Raw genomic sequence first — 14,629 nt, forward strand, 5'->3', positions numbered from 1 at the left:
GCTTTAGCTTTAGCTTTAGCTTTAGCTGGGGAAACAACAGTTGTGGGAAGAGGATGTGGGAAAGAACTGTCAGGCAGAGGAAATGTTAAATATTCCCTCCTGGGCGTTGGTTTCCCTTTGCAAATGCTCGTCACCCCTAGGTGAACATTAACCTTACAAGGCAAGCACAAGTTTGGGGATCTCACGATCCCCTCCTTAAAGCTCATTTTGGCCGGTTGCATGCTAGTATACAAGAAAGGTCCACATATTTAAAGCTATGGTTTTCCCAGTAGTGATGTATGGAAATGAGAGCTGGACCATAAAGAAGGCTGATCGCCAAAGAATTGATGCTTTTGAATTATGGTGCTAGAGGAGACTCTTGAGAGTCCCATGGACTGCAAGAAGGTCAAACCTATCCATTCTTAAGGAAATCAGCCCTGAGTGCTCACTGGAAGGACAGATCCTGAAGCTGGAACTCCAATATTTTGGCCACCTCATGAGAAGAGAAGACTCCCTGGAAAAGACCGTGATGTTGGGAAAGATGGAGGGCACAAGGAGAAGGGCACGACAGAGGACGAGATGGTTGGACAGTGTTCTCGAAGCTACCAGCATGAGTTTGACCAAACTGCGGGAGGCAGTGGAAGACAGGAGTGCCTGGCGTGCTCTGGTCCATGGGGTCACGAAGAGTCGGACACAACTAAACAACAACAACATGCTGGGTCCGATGTGTACTACTAATGCAGGCAATGGTCTCCTTAGTCCAGAAAGACCAGCTGGAGAAAAATACACACACATTGTCCATCAGGTTTCAGTTACAGATAGGTAGCCGTGTTGGTCTGCCATAGTCAAAACAAAAAAATTCCTTCCAGTAGCACCTTAAAGACCAACTAAGTTAGTTCTTGGTATGTTTCAGTGTATCTGAAGAAGTGTGCTTGCACACGAAAGCTCATACCAAGAACTAACTTAGTTGGTCTTTAAGGTGCTACTGGAAGGAATTTTATTGTCCATCAGGGACAGCTTTTTGATGAAGGGATGTAGCTCTCCCTTGTGCTGTGTGAATGCCAGCGACAACATTCACGTTCATCTGTTCTTTCTTCCCCTAAAGGTAATTGCAGGACATGTATCCTTGGATGCAGGGATCACCATGGGAATTAGGGTATTTAACAAATCATACACTAAACAGCTGACTCCTGTGGATGCTTGAATAAAACAGGCAGAGCACAGCTGCCACCCGTCATACGCCTCTTCGAACACTATCCTTCATTACAAGCACATTTGGACCTTCTCCTATCAAGCACCAAGCACAGAGCATCGCTTTTACCTGGAAAGAGATCGCTTGAGCTCCCATCCCCTCAGAATCACTCATTTGTGATTATCGGTGCTGTGCGACATGAGAACGTTAAGAAAAGCCCTGCTGGATGAGGCTGAAGACTCTTTCAATTGAACATCCTATTCTCGCAAAGGCCAACCGGATGCCCATAAGCATCTCACAAGGAGAGCATGAGCACAGAGTCTCACAGAAGAGAGGGAATGGAGACAGAAGTAGGAAAGGATGACCTCATCCTCATCTCAAGTTTTACAAGACACTGTCTAATCGTCACGAGGCAGAAGAAAAAGTGCAGCAGCAGCCAACCTCCTTGCCCCCTGACACCGAAAAACCTCATGTAAATGATTAAGCAGAAGCAAAAATGCTATTAGGTCACGTGGCTCAAGAAGTTTCATTTCAGAAGAAGACAACAAAACTCCGTTTGCTGCATTAGTGCCTGTTACAGGTCTTGTCTGTCCCTTCTCCCACTTCTCCAGTCAGTCAGTCAGTCAGTCAGCCCGTCAGAACTCTTCTTGTCCTTAGTCCCCTGTGATGTTTTCCCACATTTTTTCTCTCATTAGCCCGTCTTTCCCTCAACTTCCTGAATACCGATGCCTTTTAATACTGTATATACTGATGTCAGTTACCAGTTAATGTGAACAAGCGGTACTATTAATAGAGATGTCTAGGCTGCTTTTCATTCCGACCCCTCAGGAAGGCCTTTAAGAACAACAGAACAAAATGCACAGGGCAAATTCTAAGGCGAAAGGGGGGGGGAATAGCCACATTTTTTCAGCATCTTAGGACATCATCTCCTTTGTTTGTGGGTTCATTATGGATGCTTCCTAGTTTTTGCATCTCAAAGAATTCATTTTAAACTGAATTTAATGTTGTACTTTTAAATTATTGCAACCTAGTCTGGGACCTTATGGTGAAGGTAAGAAATTGAAATAATAATAGTAGCAGCAAGTGTTAATCATTAATAAATTACTACTACTGATGATGATGAGCTACCTTTGCCTTAAGAAAAATAATAATAATAATAATAATAATAATAATAATAATAATAATAATAATAATTAATAATAGTAATAATAATGGGCTTCCTTTGTCTTAGCTACTCAGTTTCCTGGATCTCTTTTCACAGCTTTCCAACCCTGACCCACCCTCTCTTGATCGCACTACCCTCAGGCCTGTGTAAGGGGTTTTCCCTTTGTCAAGTGGATATTTAAATCCACACATAAAATGCAGCAAGCTCCTGAGTTGAGCTCCATTCCCTGAGAAGCTCGGCTATTAAAGATCACCCCAAGATATTAATCAACATTCCAGGGCATCAAATGAGTTCTATAACATTGTCTACAATGTGCACTAGTATACTCTCCTGCCCACTTCAAAACTGGACGAATTGCCTGTTTCATTTGAACTTGAAACAAAGGAATTATGCCCTAAATGTACATACCAACTTTTATTTTCTTTAGTTTTCAAGGGAAATAATCCAAATTCTTACACTGCTTGGAAATCAGTGGCTGGGCCGGGCCCATATTTGTACTTGAAACACAGGAATATTTCATGGCTCTACCGTAAAGTTTAAGGGAGATATTGCACTACAAGCAAACAGAAAACATCAGTTGTGTAAAACCAAAGGCTTCCCCTTCGCTCCAAGCTTGGCCAATAAGATATGCTTTTATTTGAGCAAAGATGAAAATGATCTTGTGTATGAAAGGATACAGCTCATTAAAAGAAAATCTCTATCCTCTGATGGCTGGTGTCAAGCTTTCCCTGCTCTTTTGCTGGTGTTTTGTGTGTGAAGCTATTCCCCATGACTTTGCTAGGTCAGCAGTTAAACGTAATACCAAAGAATCCCTTTGAAAATTGCTGTGTGCTTAGAGCGAGGAACAACAAGGTGCTGAAGGTGAAACTGATTAGGTTTTCATTTGTGTAATTCTAGTAGCAATGCTTCTGCAGGATCTTGCATATTCAAGCAAGACATGTGTTTTTTTTTATTAAAAAAAAACCTCCCCAAACCACCCACCTCCCAAAACCACACTATTCGTAGCCATGATCTTTAAAAAAGAAAATTAAACAGTGCAATGTGAGAGAAATTTGGGTGGGAGAAACTGCCTCATCCAGGAGTAATAAAATGAGAGGATCTCATATAAAACAGCTCTTAGAAGACATAAAAATAATAAAGCTATGAATGGATGGGATTGCACTTAGAAGACAATATTAGCCAACATTTTCCACCCCTCCTCTCAAAATACATGAATTCAAGGATGAGACTGAGATCATTATATCCCAAGACTCGTAGCATACCCAAGGATTTTAAAATGCTAACATATCTAACTAAATAACAAGTGCTATTAGCTTTCCTTTCCACAGTATTAATATTTGCTTTAGACAGTTACAAATGAGCAACTCTGCTTCAAGAAAGTAAACAAGCATATCACTCAAACCCAAAAAGAGATTTCTCTGTTCATTCCCAGTGCCTTTTCTCTTTTTTAAAAAAAGACAACAGCGATGCAGCAGAAAAGCAGCAAAATCAATTTTGTTGCTTACTGTCTCCCCTGATGCCTTTTCCAAGGTATTTTTAGTTGTTCTGATTAAAAATTTACTTCCTACGTACCACTGACAGCACAGTTCATTTCTGGATTAGAGTTTTATGTATTTCTTCCTAGCTCCTTCTGTATCTCTCTTTACCTAACCATGCAAAAAGAAGTATTCCTCCTGTCAGGCCTCGCAATGCAAGGCCCAGTTTCCTGTGCTAGATAAAGGAAATCTCAAACATAAAGATATTCTGCTTTATTGTGTGTAACAAAAAGACTGGAATATGTCTCTAAGAAGGTGGCACACTCTCCTTTGTTAGAGGCCAGATGGTCAACCTATCAGGAATGTTAGTGTATTGGATTGCCTACATCAGCAAGAGTTTGACTACATGACTCCAGAAACCCCTTCCAGCTCTGCTTGAAAGGAGGGCTTGAAGTGAAGTTGTGATACCATGTCACCTTTTATTTCATGTGATAATTCTTATATCTAACTTAGAGCCAAGTATCTTCGAGCTAGTACATTCATGTGAATAAATCTGGAAGTTCAAGAGGCAAACAACACATCACATACTGAGATGCATAACAAAGCTCCGATATTTTGTTTGTTTTTTAAAATGAAAAGCAGCTCGCTTGGAGTGGAAACAAGAGGAAAGAGCTGTCTGAGACTTTTCCCCATCAGTCATTTTCCCTCACCACACCTAAGTTTCTCACACTCATAACACTTCAGTTCCTGTTTCTCCACTCATAAATGCCCCCCCCTCCCCAAGCTGCTCTTTATTTATTTTTAAATAAAAAAATACAGTTTCATTGCAAACTAGTACTGTACTTCACTTCTGAGGTTCGAAGCACAGATCAGCCATGTAACCCACAGAATGGCATTACGCAATTCATTCTCTCTCATCCTAAGCCGCCAAGTGGCCGCCGAGACCACATAACACCGGTCCTGAAAGATCATCATTGGCTCCCAGTACGTTTCTGAGCACAATTCAAAGTGTTGGTGCTGACCTTTAAAGCCCTAAACGGCCTCGGCCCAGTATACCTGAAGGAGCATCTCCACCCTCATCATCCAGCCTGGACACAGAGATCCAGGACCTTCTGGTGGTTACCTCGCTGCGAGAAGTGAGGTTACAGGGAACCAGGCAGAGGGCCTTTTCAGTAGTGGCACCTGCCCTGTGGAACACCCTCCCAGCAGATGTCAAGGCAATAAACAACTATTTTACTTTTAAAAGACTCTGTGGACTTTTAAAAGGTCACTGTGGAAAGCAATTTAAACCAGCCCTATTTGACAGACATACACTCTCTGTTGGCCTTCAGATCCACAGTTTACATGCACAGGATCCACTTTCATTATAACGTTTCATAGAAGGGTCTGTTGTGCCAAACTCCAGATATTCCTTTATGGAAACCTCACAATTTCTTCCTAGCCCTTGGGCATTTTCTCTTTGCCTCTCTGCCCCGAACCTATTCTCCTGCATCTTATTTTCCTTTTTTCCTGTCCTTGTTACTTGAACATCTTACCTCAAGTCCATTAATACCAATACATTTCCTGCTCAGCCAATGCTAATCCCAATGACTTCTCAAGCGAATATTAATTTCCTTTAGCTTGCTCTTCCTTATTTTTCCCCTTTCTGCTTGATCCAGCCATGCAAATACCAACTACTTATAAAACAAAAACTAAATTTACAAATTTTGCACCCAAACTTTGGCCCAGTCTTATCACATTTGAACACTATATGCTTTTGGCAAACCTGTAAGTTTTTTACAAGCACTTTTCATCATAAACATCAAACTGTGGAGGGTGGGGGGGAAATATATGTCCGACTTACTTTGGATGTGTATATTCATCTATGAGGTGAACTTTTTCCACCACATCTCCTCCAATGGTTCGAACTAAATCATAGAAGTCATTTTCGGAGTATTTTTCAGAGGGCAGCCAGAAAGAGATATCGTTGATCACAGGAGGATATTTGCTGAGAGGCTAAAAAGCAACAACAAAAAGGTAATATTGCAGTGTTATGAAACAGCACTGAAGTGAGTTTTCCAGTGGTGTAATACCGTTAATTGATTTCACATTCTATGGTAATTGTATGGTGGAAAATTTCTCAAACAGTATATAAGGACATGAGCAGACCAGTACCATTACAGAGCATTTTCTACAAAAACATAAAAAATAGCTCTTTACTCACAGGTACTTTTTCACCCAGCTCTGCCACAACTCAAGTCAGCTCATGTGTCCTTACGTACTGTTTGAGAGAAAGTCCTCCATAAATATTTGCTATGGTCATGGCAGGCAGCCATGGGTGCGAATGTGTGTTTCAATGTCTCTTAAGTTTAATATGCATTTTAAGGTCTTTGTGTGATAGGTGCCAAAATGGAAATCTACGAGCACTCTCTGAAGAGAATGTATATCACCTCACTGAAAATTATGCAGAGTTCACCGGCGGCATTAAAAACAGATGAACATCTAGACATGAAAATTTAATGGGCAGATCAGTCATCCACACAACTTTTCTGAAAAACAGAGTATATCTGCACACAGAGGCACTCTCTTGTGTGAACTCTTTTGCAAGTGTGCATGTGAGCTCTCAATGTCATTACTGGAAATGGCATAGGATCACACCCTTCGGCCAGGTTACAAAAAAAGAGCTTTGCCTCTTGATTCTACTAGAGAGGCCATCTGCTGCTGAAGAGACTAGCTTGCATTTAGATGGCACCCAGGCTTGTCTCTTTGACAGCAGAAAAGGGAATGCTTCAGTGGAACCAGAAAGCAAAGCTCAGGCTGTGCACATAGCTTTCTCCCATGACACTTTTCTCTTCATGCCAGGTCCCCCCACAAACCACAATTCACACACACACTCACACACACACACACACACACACACATATATATATATGTTTGTTTGTTTATTTAAAAATACCTATAACCTTCCCTACATCTATAGATACAAGGACAGGGTGCAAAACATAAAGCAAACAACTATACAACAAGCAACTGTAAAACAATAAAAACAAATAAAGGCAGCTAAGAAAACAAAACAACTTTCCTCCAGGCTTAAGAGTAAAAACACAGAAGGGGGTTTTGCCAAACATTCTTTACTGATTTTGCAATAATATAAGTAAATGAACATGGTAACTTTCATACAAAGAAAAAATGTGAACATGCCCCCTCTCCTGTTGCTAGAAGCTTAGTAAGTATTCAGATTCTGTTTTTTTATCTTCACTTATGTTTGCTTACTATATATTTTTGTAGTTGCTTCAACAGGGATCTTATATGTTATATCACCAGAGTCTTTGGCAACCAAAGGAGAAAGGACACACATGAGCATAGCTTTGACAAAGGGAAAGCAATTAGGAAGTCAAGGTCCACACTGATGCAGCCAACAAAGTATTCTCCATTTTGGATGCATTAACATATGTAACAAATTGGCATCAACTGGCATAGAAAGCATCTGTTTCTTTCCTCCTTTCGATACTGCTACATCATGGGTTATTTTATCTGCAAGTGCTATTCTCCATGCATTCTTAAACCATAGATCTAGTCCTATACCTTGTACATTTCATCACGTTTGGCCTGTGGTGTTTGGTTTGGAACACAGAAGTTGAGCAGGGCTTCAGTGTAATAGCTCTGAAACACAGAATTCTTAGTCACCACGTTCCCCTCATAATTCATTTTACACAGAGAATCTGTTGAGTGCTGAATCTTCCCCACCCCTCCATTTTTTCCATGCAAGACCCTGTTGTTCTGGTTTTTTAAACTGTTTTATTCTCCAGCAAGGCAGGGAAAATCCAGCAGATACATGAAGGCTAAAACTGGCAAACATTTTTTTTTCTTTTTGTTTCTTTTTTGTTCCCATAGGCTTTGCATGTTTATTTGTTTTTTGTTTAAATAATGCAGAAAAAACAAAACAACAAAAAAAGGAATAAAAAAGATTGAAAACAATCCAAAAACATTGAAAACTAATATTACATCATATAATACTCTCCCCCACCACCCACAGCTTCCCTCCGCTACAATTCGACTTCTTTGAATCTCTATTTCCACCTTTATCTCTGCATTCTCCAAATGTATCATCCTTTAAATTTCTTTTATCTCTTCTCTTTTCCAATTCATAGATATACTTTACATTTTTACTCTAGGCATATTAGCATATCTTTCTTAGAACAATAATTTAACATATAATCTTCGAAACATTTCCATTCCTTTTTAAAAATTTTATTTGACTGATATCTTATGATTGAGGTTAACTTTGCCAGTTCTAAATATTCATTTGATTTGCAAATCTACTCCTCTTTTGAGGGCAAGATTTGAGATTTCCATTTAGAAGCAATCACTACCCTGGCAAAACTGGCAAACATTTTCTGCAAATGTTTCCGCCCAAATGAGAAATTACATTAAGACATGGCTGCTGGTGCAACCTGCAGTTTTGCCCTTAAAATGCACTGCCAAATTATCCTCAGGCGCATCAAGCGTATACAGATTTCCTTACTTTGTTGTTGTTTTTCCGCCCACAGCAGCTGATGTGCTGTCCTGATTAATACAATATATTATCTCAATAAGAAAATTGTATTTTACGCCTGGAAAATGCTTTATGACAGAATAGTGAAATCCTAAGTGAATACCTGATAAAGCAATAAACCTGTAAGAAGGGCAAATTTACGGCACAGTGATTAATACAGATCTGGCTGCACATGAGGCAAACACTTTAATGAATATCTGATAAGGAATACTGTGAGAGTTTTAAATTAACAGCCCCACAGCGATCCCAATTGTGAATCACAAATGATTATCCAACTTGTTACATGAATAAACTTGTCAAACAAATTCATCGCCTGTATAGCAATTTCGAAACTCAACTCTCGATAAAGCCATCACACCGGTGCTCTTGATGAAATGCCAGTGTCCATGAAAGATGCTTATCCCGTTAACACCAATGCCACTGTTGCATGTTAAAGAGGTTCTACAGATAATGTATGGCCACAAAGCTCATGTGAACTGGTTGATTTATATTATCAATGCAATAAAGCACTGGCATGATCGAGGCAGTATTTTTATAGCAAAAATAAAAATAAAAATATTTTTTCTACTGTACACAATTGTACGCCCCAAGGTATGTATTTCACGTTTACATATATGAGATTTATGAACCATGTGCGTACACACACAGTTTTAATTTCCTCGATGAGTTATTTATAAAATCATTTTTAACCCCACTTTTGCTCCCTCCCTCATTCCTATGTGGCCCTAAAGGCGGCTCACAACATGTTAAAAACTTAATACAATTAATTTACTGTAAGCAGCAAAGGAGGCAGGGAAAAGAAGCATCTTGGAAAGTCAGTTTTAAAAACTGTGTTAAATTTGAATTCATTTGCTGTTAATTTGTTTTAAAAAATGGAAAACCAATAAAAATTAATTGGACGAAAAAACAACAACCTTAATACAATTAAAGCAAAGCAAAACTTTAAAAGCTAATGAAATATAATTCCAAACAGGAAGTGGTGGGCAAGGACAGGGTGGGAGAAAGAACCTAAAAAGCCAACCAAGAATGGCCAACTGGACCTGTTGCTTCAAGGATTATTTCAGTGTTGCTATCCAGTCTCTTGGTGTGTTGGGATTTTTGCAGGAGAAGGCGGAGCGGGTAAAGGAAATTCAGTTGGGGAAGTTGAATTTGTCTGCTATTGCTGGAATGAACACTTAGATGGGTATATAAAAGTCTCAAATCATTTATGCTCAAGAGAGAGAGAGAGAGAAGAGTGGCTGTTTGACCTGAGCTGATGACACTGCTGTAGTGTATGTATAAATAATAAATAAATAAATAAATAAGAAATAATCACAACAAATGCTCTTCAGATACACTGCTTGCTTTTTAACACTGTCATCTGGAATTTATCCTAGAACCGGCATCAGAACCTTGCTTGCTGTAAATCCCAATCTCTTCTAATCCCACCCACCACCCCCATTACCATGCCTGGGTATAGCCCTGAATAGGGACGGGGGTGGCGCTGTGGTCTAAACCACTGAGCCTCTTGGGCTTGCCAATCAGAAGGTCGGCGGTTCGAATCTCCACGACGGGGTGAGCTCCCATTGCTCTGTCCCAGCCCCGGCCAACGTAGCAGTTCAAAAGCATGCCAGTGCAAGTAGATAAATAGGCACAGCTGTGGCAAGAAGGTAAACGGCGTTTCCGTGCGCTCTGGTTTCCGTCACGGTGTCCTGTTGCACCAGAAGTGGTTTAGTCATGCTGGCCACATGACCCGGAAAGCTGTCTGTGGACAAACGCCGGCTCCGTCGGCCAGAAAGTGAGATGAGCGCCGCAACCCCATAGTCGCCTTTGACTGGACTTAACCATCCAGTGGTCCTTTACCATTACAGTGGTACCTCGGGTTAAGTACTTAATTCGCTCTGGAGGTCCATTCTTAACCTCAAACTGTTCTTAACCTGAAGCACCACTTTAGCTAATGGGGCCTCCTGCTGCCGCCGCTCCGCCAGAGCACAATTTCTGTTCTTATCCTGAAGCAAAGTTCCTAACGTGAAGCACTATTTCTGGGTTAGCGGAGTCTGTAACCTGAAGCGTATGTAACCTGAAGCATATGTAACCCGTGGTACCACTGTACCACTGTGACACAAAGTGTGTGCAAAGGTGACACATGTTTGTTCTCTCTTTTGCAGTTGGGGCAATCGTCCTACAACGTACCAAAACCAGGAAAGCCACTTCTGCACATAACATAGCAGCTAAGTAAAGGTAAAGATACCCCTGCCCGTACGAGCCAGTCTTGACAGACTCTAGGGTTGTGCGCTCATCTCAGTCTAGAAGCTGGGAGCCAGCGCTGTCCGCAGACACTTCCGGGTCACGTGGCCAGCGTGACGAAGCTGCTCTGGCGAACCGGCACCAGAGCAGCACACGGAACGCTGTTTACCTTCCCGCTATAAAGCGGTACCTATTTATCTACTTGCACTTAAGGGTGATTTCGAACTGCTAGGTGGGCAGGAGCTGGGACCGAACGACGGGAGCTCACCCCGCTGTGGGGATTCGAACCACCGACCATGCGATCGGCAAGTCCTAGGCACTGAGGTTTTACCCACAGAGCCACCCGCGTCCCAGCAGCTAAGACTGATCTGTTAATTCAACTCGTGTCCCCAGCGTTCTCCTAGGGTTAAGGCACTCCTTTGTGCTTTTATTACACCAATTTCTACCTTTTTCTAATTAAATAGCTTCCTAGGAGGAAACTATTAGGACATCAAAATTCATGCCAGATGCAAAATACACACCTCCTGAGCAATTGCCAGCACAAATATTGCTGTTTAAAATTTACAGCACAGTGTAAAACAAAGGCAAATCTCTGTCATCATTCAATTTGAGCAGAAAAGTCCCACTAGTCATATATAGCTAAATAGATTTCCTCTCCTGCTTGCTAAGGCCTCGCAATCTAGGAAAACGTGACTCGTGATCCTGCATACATCTTAATATGCAAAAATTATGGAGGAAATAAACAAAATGAACCCAGGAATGCACAGGGCACCTGTAAAATCTTCTCTGGACCAGTGACAGAGCTGCAGTAATAGTTTGAGAAGTCACCAAGGCAACTTCTAAATGTGGTTTAGCAGATTTCACCACCACCATCACCAGATGCTTCTTCACTGCACTGGACATTGCTATAGCTATAGTGAAAATTAGCCTTCGGGGTTGGTGGGTAAGATACGCCCAGCCTTCTTTAAGCCAGTATTTGGCATCATCAAATTATGCTCCCTAAGAGGTCATTCCGAAAGGTTTCAAATGCTCTGTTCAGCAACTGGCCTAAGCTCACAAGTGATGGCTGTGACTTGCTAATTGGGATTCCCATAATATCCACATCCCTTTGGCTTCCTAGAATATGTGTGCCCTTTGCCACACGGTGGCCTCATATGATCTTACAGCAAGGTGATGCAACCTGGTAAAAGTCAACCACGTTAGTTGTATGACAGCATGGAGACAGTGAACTTGGTTGAACTGGGAGCACAGAGTGGGGTTGTTGAAGCCTCTCCCACTTGCTCTTCCCATCTGCAATCCATTGCTGTCCCCATGCCACCCAGCTCATGATAGATCAGCTAGTCCAGGGGCCAGCAAACTTTTCCACTGTCCCTCAGACCTTGTGTGGGGGTGAACTATATTTTTTTTGGGGGGGGGGGAATGAACGAACTCCTATGCCCCGCAAATAACCCAGAGATGCATTTTAAATAAAAGCACACGTTCCACTCATGTAAAAACACCAGGCAGGCCTCACAAATAACCTAGAGGTGCATTTTAAATAAAAGGACACACTCTACTCATGTAAAAACACACTGATTCCCGGACCGTCTGCGGGCCGGATTGAGAAGGTGATTGCGCTGGATCCGGCCCCCGGGCCTTAGTTTGCCTACCCATGAGCTAGGCAGTGTGGACAGACGAGCAGAGCTCCCCAGGGCTTGGCAGGCCTCACAGAATGGCTGAGGGTCAGGGGTTGCATTTGGAAACTGCACCAGCATCATTTAATAAAAAAGCAAGCGTCTACAATATGCATAAGGCTGTAAATTCGTACTGACCATAGACCTAGGCTTCATTACACTGGACTTCACACACCCTCAAATAATAACTGATTGCATTTCCAAAGCTTAACAAACAAGTGAATTAAAAGTGTATCACATTTGGAGTTGTGTTTTTTGGGTCTTTTTTGCATCCAATAGCAAAGTTGAAGGGGAGTTTTAACTGCCATTTGCACACTTCCCTTCTGAATTCCAAGTACTGGTACATCTGGTGGCAGATTTTAACCAGTCAGCTAAGGAAGGGAACCAACAAAAGAATCCTGGTTGGACACAGGGCTTAAGTCAGTTCTGGCTTGTGATCTAGAAGCAAAACAAAACTATCTAGTGCATCACCTTAGCCTACTACTGTGGTGAGTAAAGTACTCAAAATATTCCTTCAATAAATCCATTATCAGGATTTATTTACATTTACCAGGGTCAGGACGGGAGGACACTGGACTTAATGGAGCTCACTTATGAGAAAACATGTACTTAAGACTGACTTTTAAAAAGGAAAAGGAAAACTGCAACTAGAAAACTGCCTGATGTTAAAAGCAATATACGCAGAGGATGATCTCGCATACTGAGGGAATTTTTCTTCTTCTTTTTGTGAGGGAGGGTAGTGTATTTATGTGTGCTGTGTACCCAGAAATACATTTCTCCTCTCCCCATTCCTTATAAGTGAGTGCGGGTTGTGTTTGGAACAGAGAGGGAGGTTTTGCCCTCCCCTCCTTGCAAATGTTGTCCAAAACTGTTAAAAGTGATTCACTTAAGTGGGAGAAACCACAGTGGCGTATCTGAAGACACAACTGGAGTACCTGGTACCTGACCCATTGACACCAGTCCTTAAGTATTAATGTTATCTGCACAATCCTAGGTGCCATTTTTCTTGGTCACTGTGAAGCGTGACAGAATATTGGGAGCTTTTATGGAGATGCTAATCTAGAAGGACCTTTATATATGCAAATATATCTCAGCAACAGAAATTGCTCTATGGATTACTTAAGCATTCAATGCAACCATTATACGTTACCTTTCGGAATAATAATAAAGACTACGCTTTATGTAGTCAAGGATTTTTTATATGTATTCATTTATGAGCTGTTTGCTGAAAGAAGTCTCAGAGGCAAAACTCTTGAGTGGATAAAAATTTAGAGTGCATTCTGCACTGTGGAACATTTACTTTTTGAAATGGGCCTGCTTTCCTTAGGTACTACTTAAGGAAGCATTAGGACTTAACCGCAGTTGGATTTGGTTTTGTCTTTGAGAATAAAGAATTAAAATATTACCCATGCCACAGAATTATGCCACTGGAATTGAATGTGTCTATATTTATTTTGAATCCAGAGATAAGATTATCACTTGAAACCAAATGGATGGACATTCTATTAGAATGTACAGACTCTGCTTTTTGGGTAAAAAAAAAAAGTTCCAAACAAATTGAAGGGCAGTGAGGGCAAATGGGGTAATGGGCAGGGAGAGTAGAAGGAAAACAACACCACGATGAAGCAACAGCCAGGGGAACAATAGGGGCAGCACAGCCGTGTGAACATTTGGCATGTTGAGTATTTTTCAGTATCTGTCAGCCTGCATCAATTGTGCTCCTTTCAAAGCACATATCAAATTTAGAGAACATTGACACAGCACTAATATATTGTCTCTATGTGAATTGGACCTGAACTTTGATACACTTGATTTTTCTTTTGTCTCCTGCTGTTCTGATAACAAGCTTTCTACATTTCCTAATCATATGCACTCTTTCTTCCTGGAATTTCAGACCTGGGTTATTTCTCCACTAAAATATGGAAAACCCTAGCACACATTCTCAAAAGGAAAAGGAATAAAAAATACCTTAGAGATGTGATCATGACATTTTTTTTAATATTAAAACCAAGGTTTATATCCTGCCTTATTGCAGAAGCTAACACCCAAAAAATATATAAATTGTGGCAGTGAAATTGTGGGGGGGATCACTGATTTCTAGCCTGTAATGTAGCTGGACTTAGCATTGACTAAAAGAAGACAGGAAATAGCATATGGGCAATGGGGGCAATGGGGGGATTTCATTATAAGCAGGAGGAAAGCTAATAATTAATAACAGATGGTAATAAATGATTTATGTGAGAGTATATTGGGGTTTCTCAGAAATAAATGAAGGTCTTGGTCACATAAGATACAAACAGCTTTCAACATGTGTCCATTGGCTGGTACATCTGGGCAAAGAAATGAAGAACCCTTTTATTTAAAATGTAGAAATACAAGATGGGT

General features: G+C 41.0%; 1 protein-coding gene across 3 annotated transcripts in view; it reads right to left on the bottom strand.

The window, feature by feature from the left end:
- The window catches only part of FARS2 (phenylalanyl-tRNA synthetase 2, mitochondrial), a 190,797-nt gene that overhangs the window by 53,560 nt on the left and 122,608 nt on the right, over positions 1 to 14,629 (bottom strand). For all 3 annotated transcript variants that reach the window (XM_083519489.1, XM_083519487.1, XM_083519488.1), the window contains one exon: positions 5,655 to 5,806. In XM_083519489.1, the coding sequence (XP_083375615.1) occupies positions 5,655 to 5,806 (152 nt within the window). The remainder of the gene's footprint in view (positions 1 to 5,654; positions 5,807 to 14,629) is intronic.

This window comes from Podarcis liolepis (genome assembly GCF_965112155.1).
Source record: "Podarcis liolepis genome assembly, chromosome: 8".
NCBI lineage: Eukaryota > Metazoa > Chordata > Lepidosauria > Squamata > Lacertidae > Podarcis > Podarcis liolepis.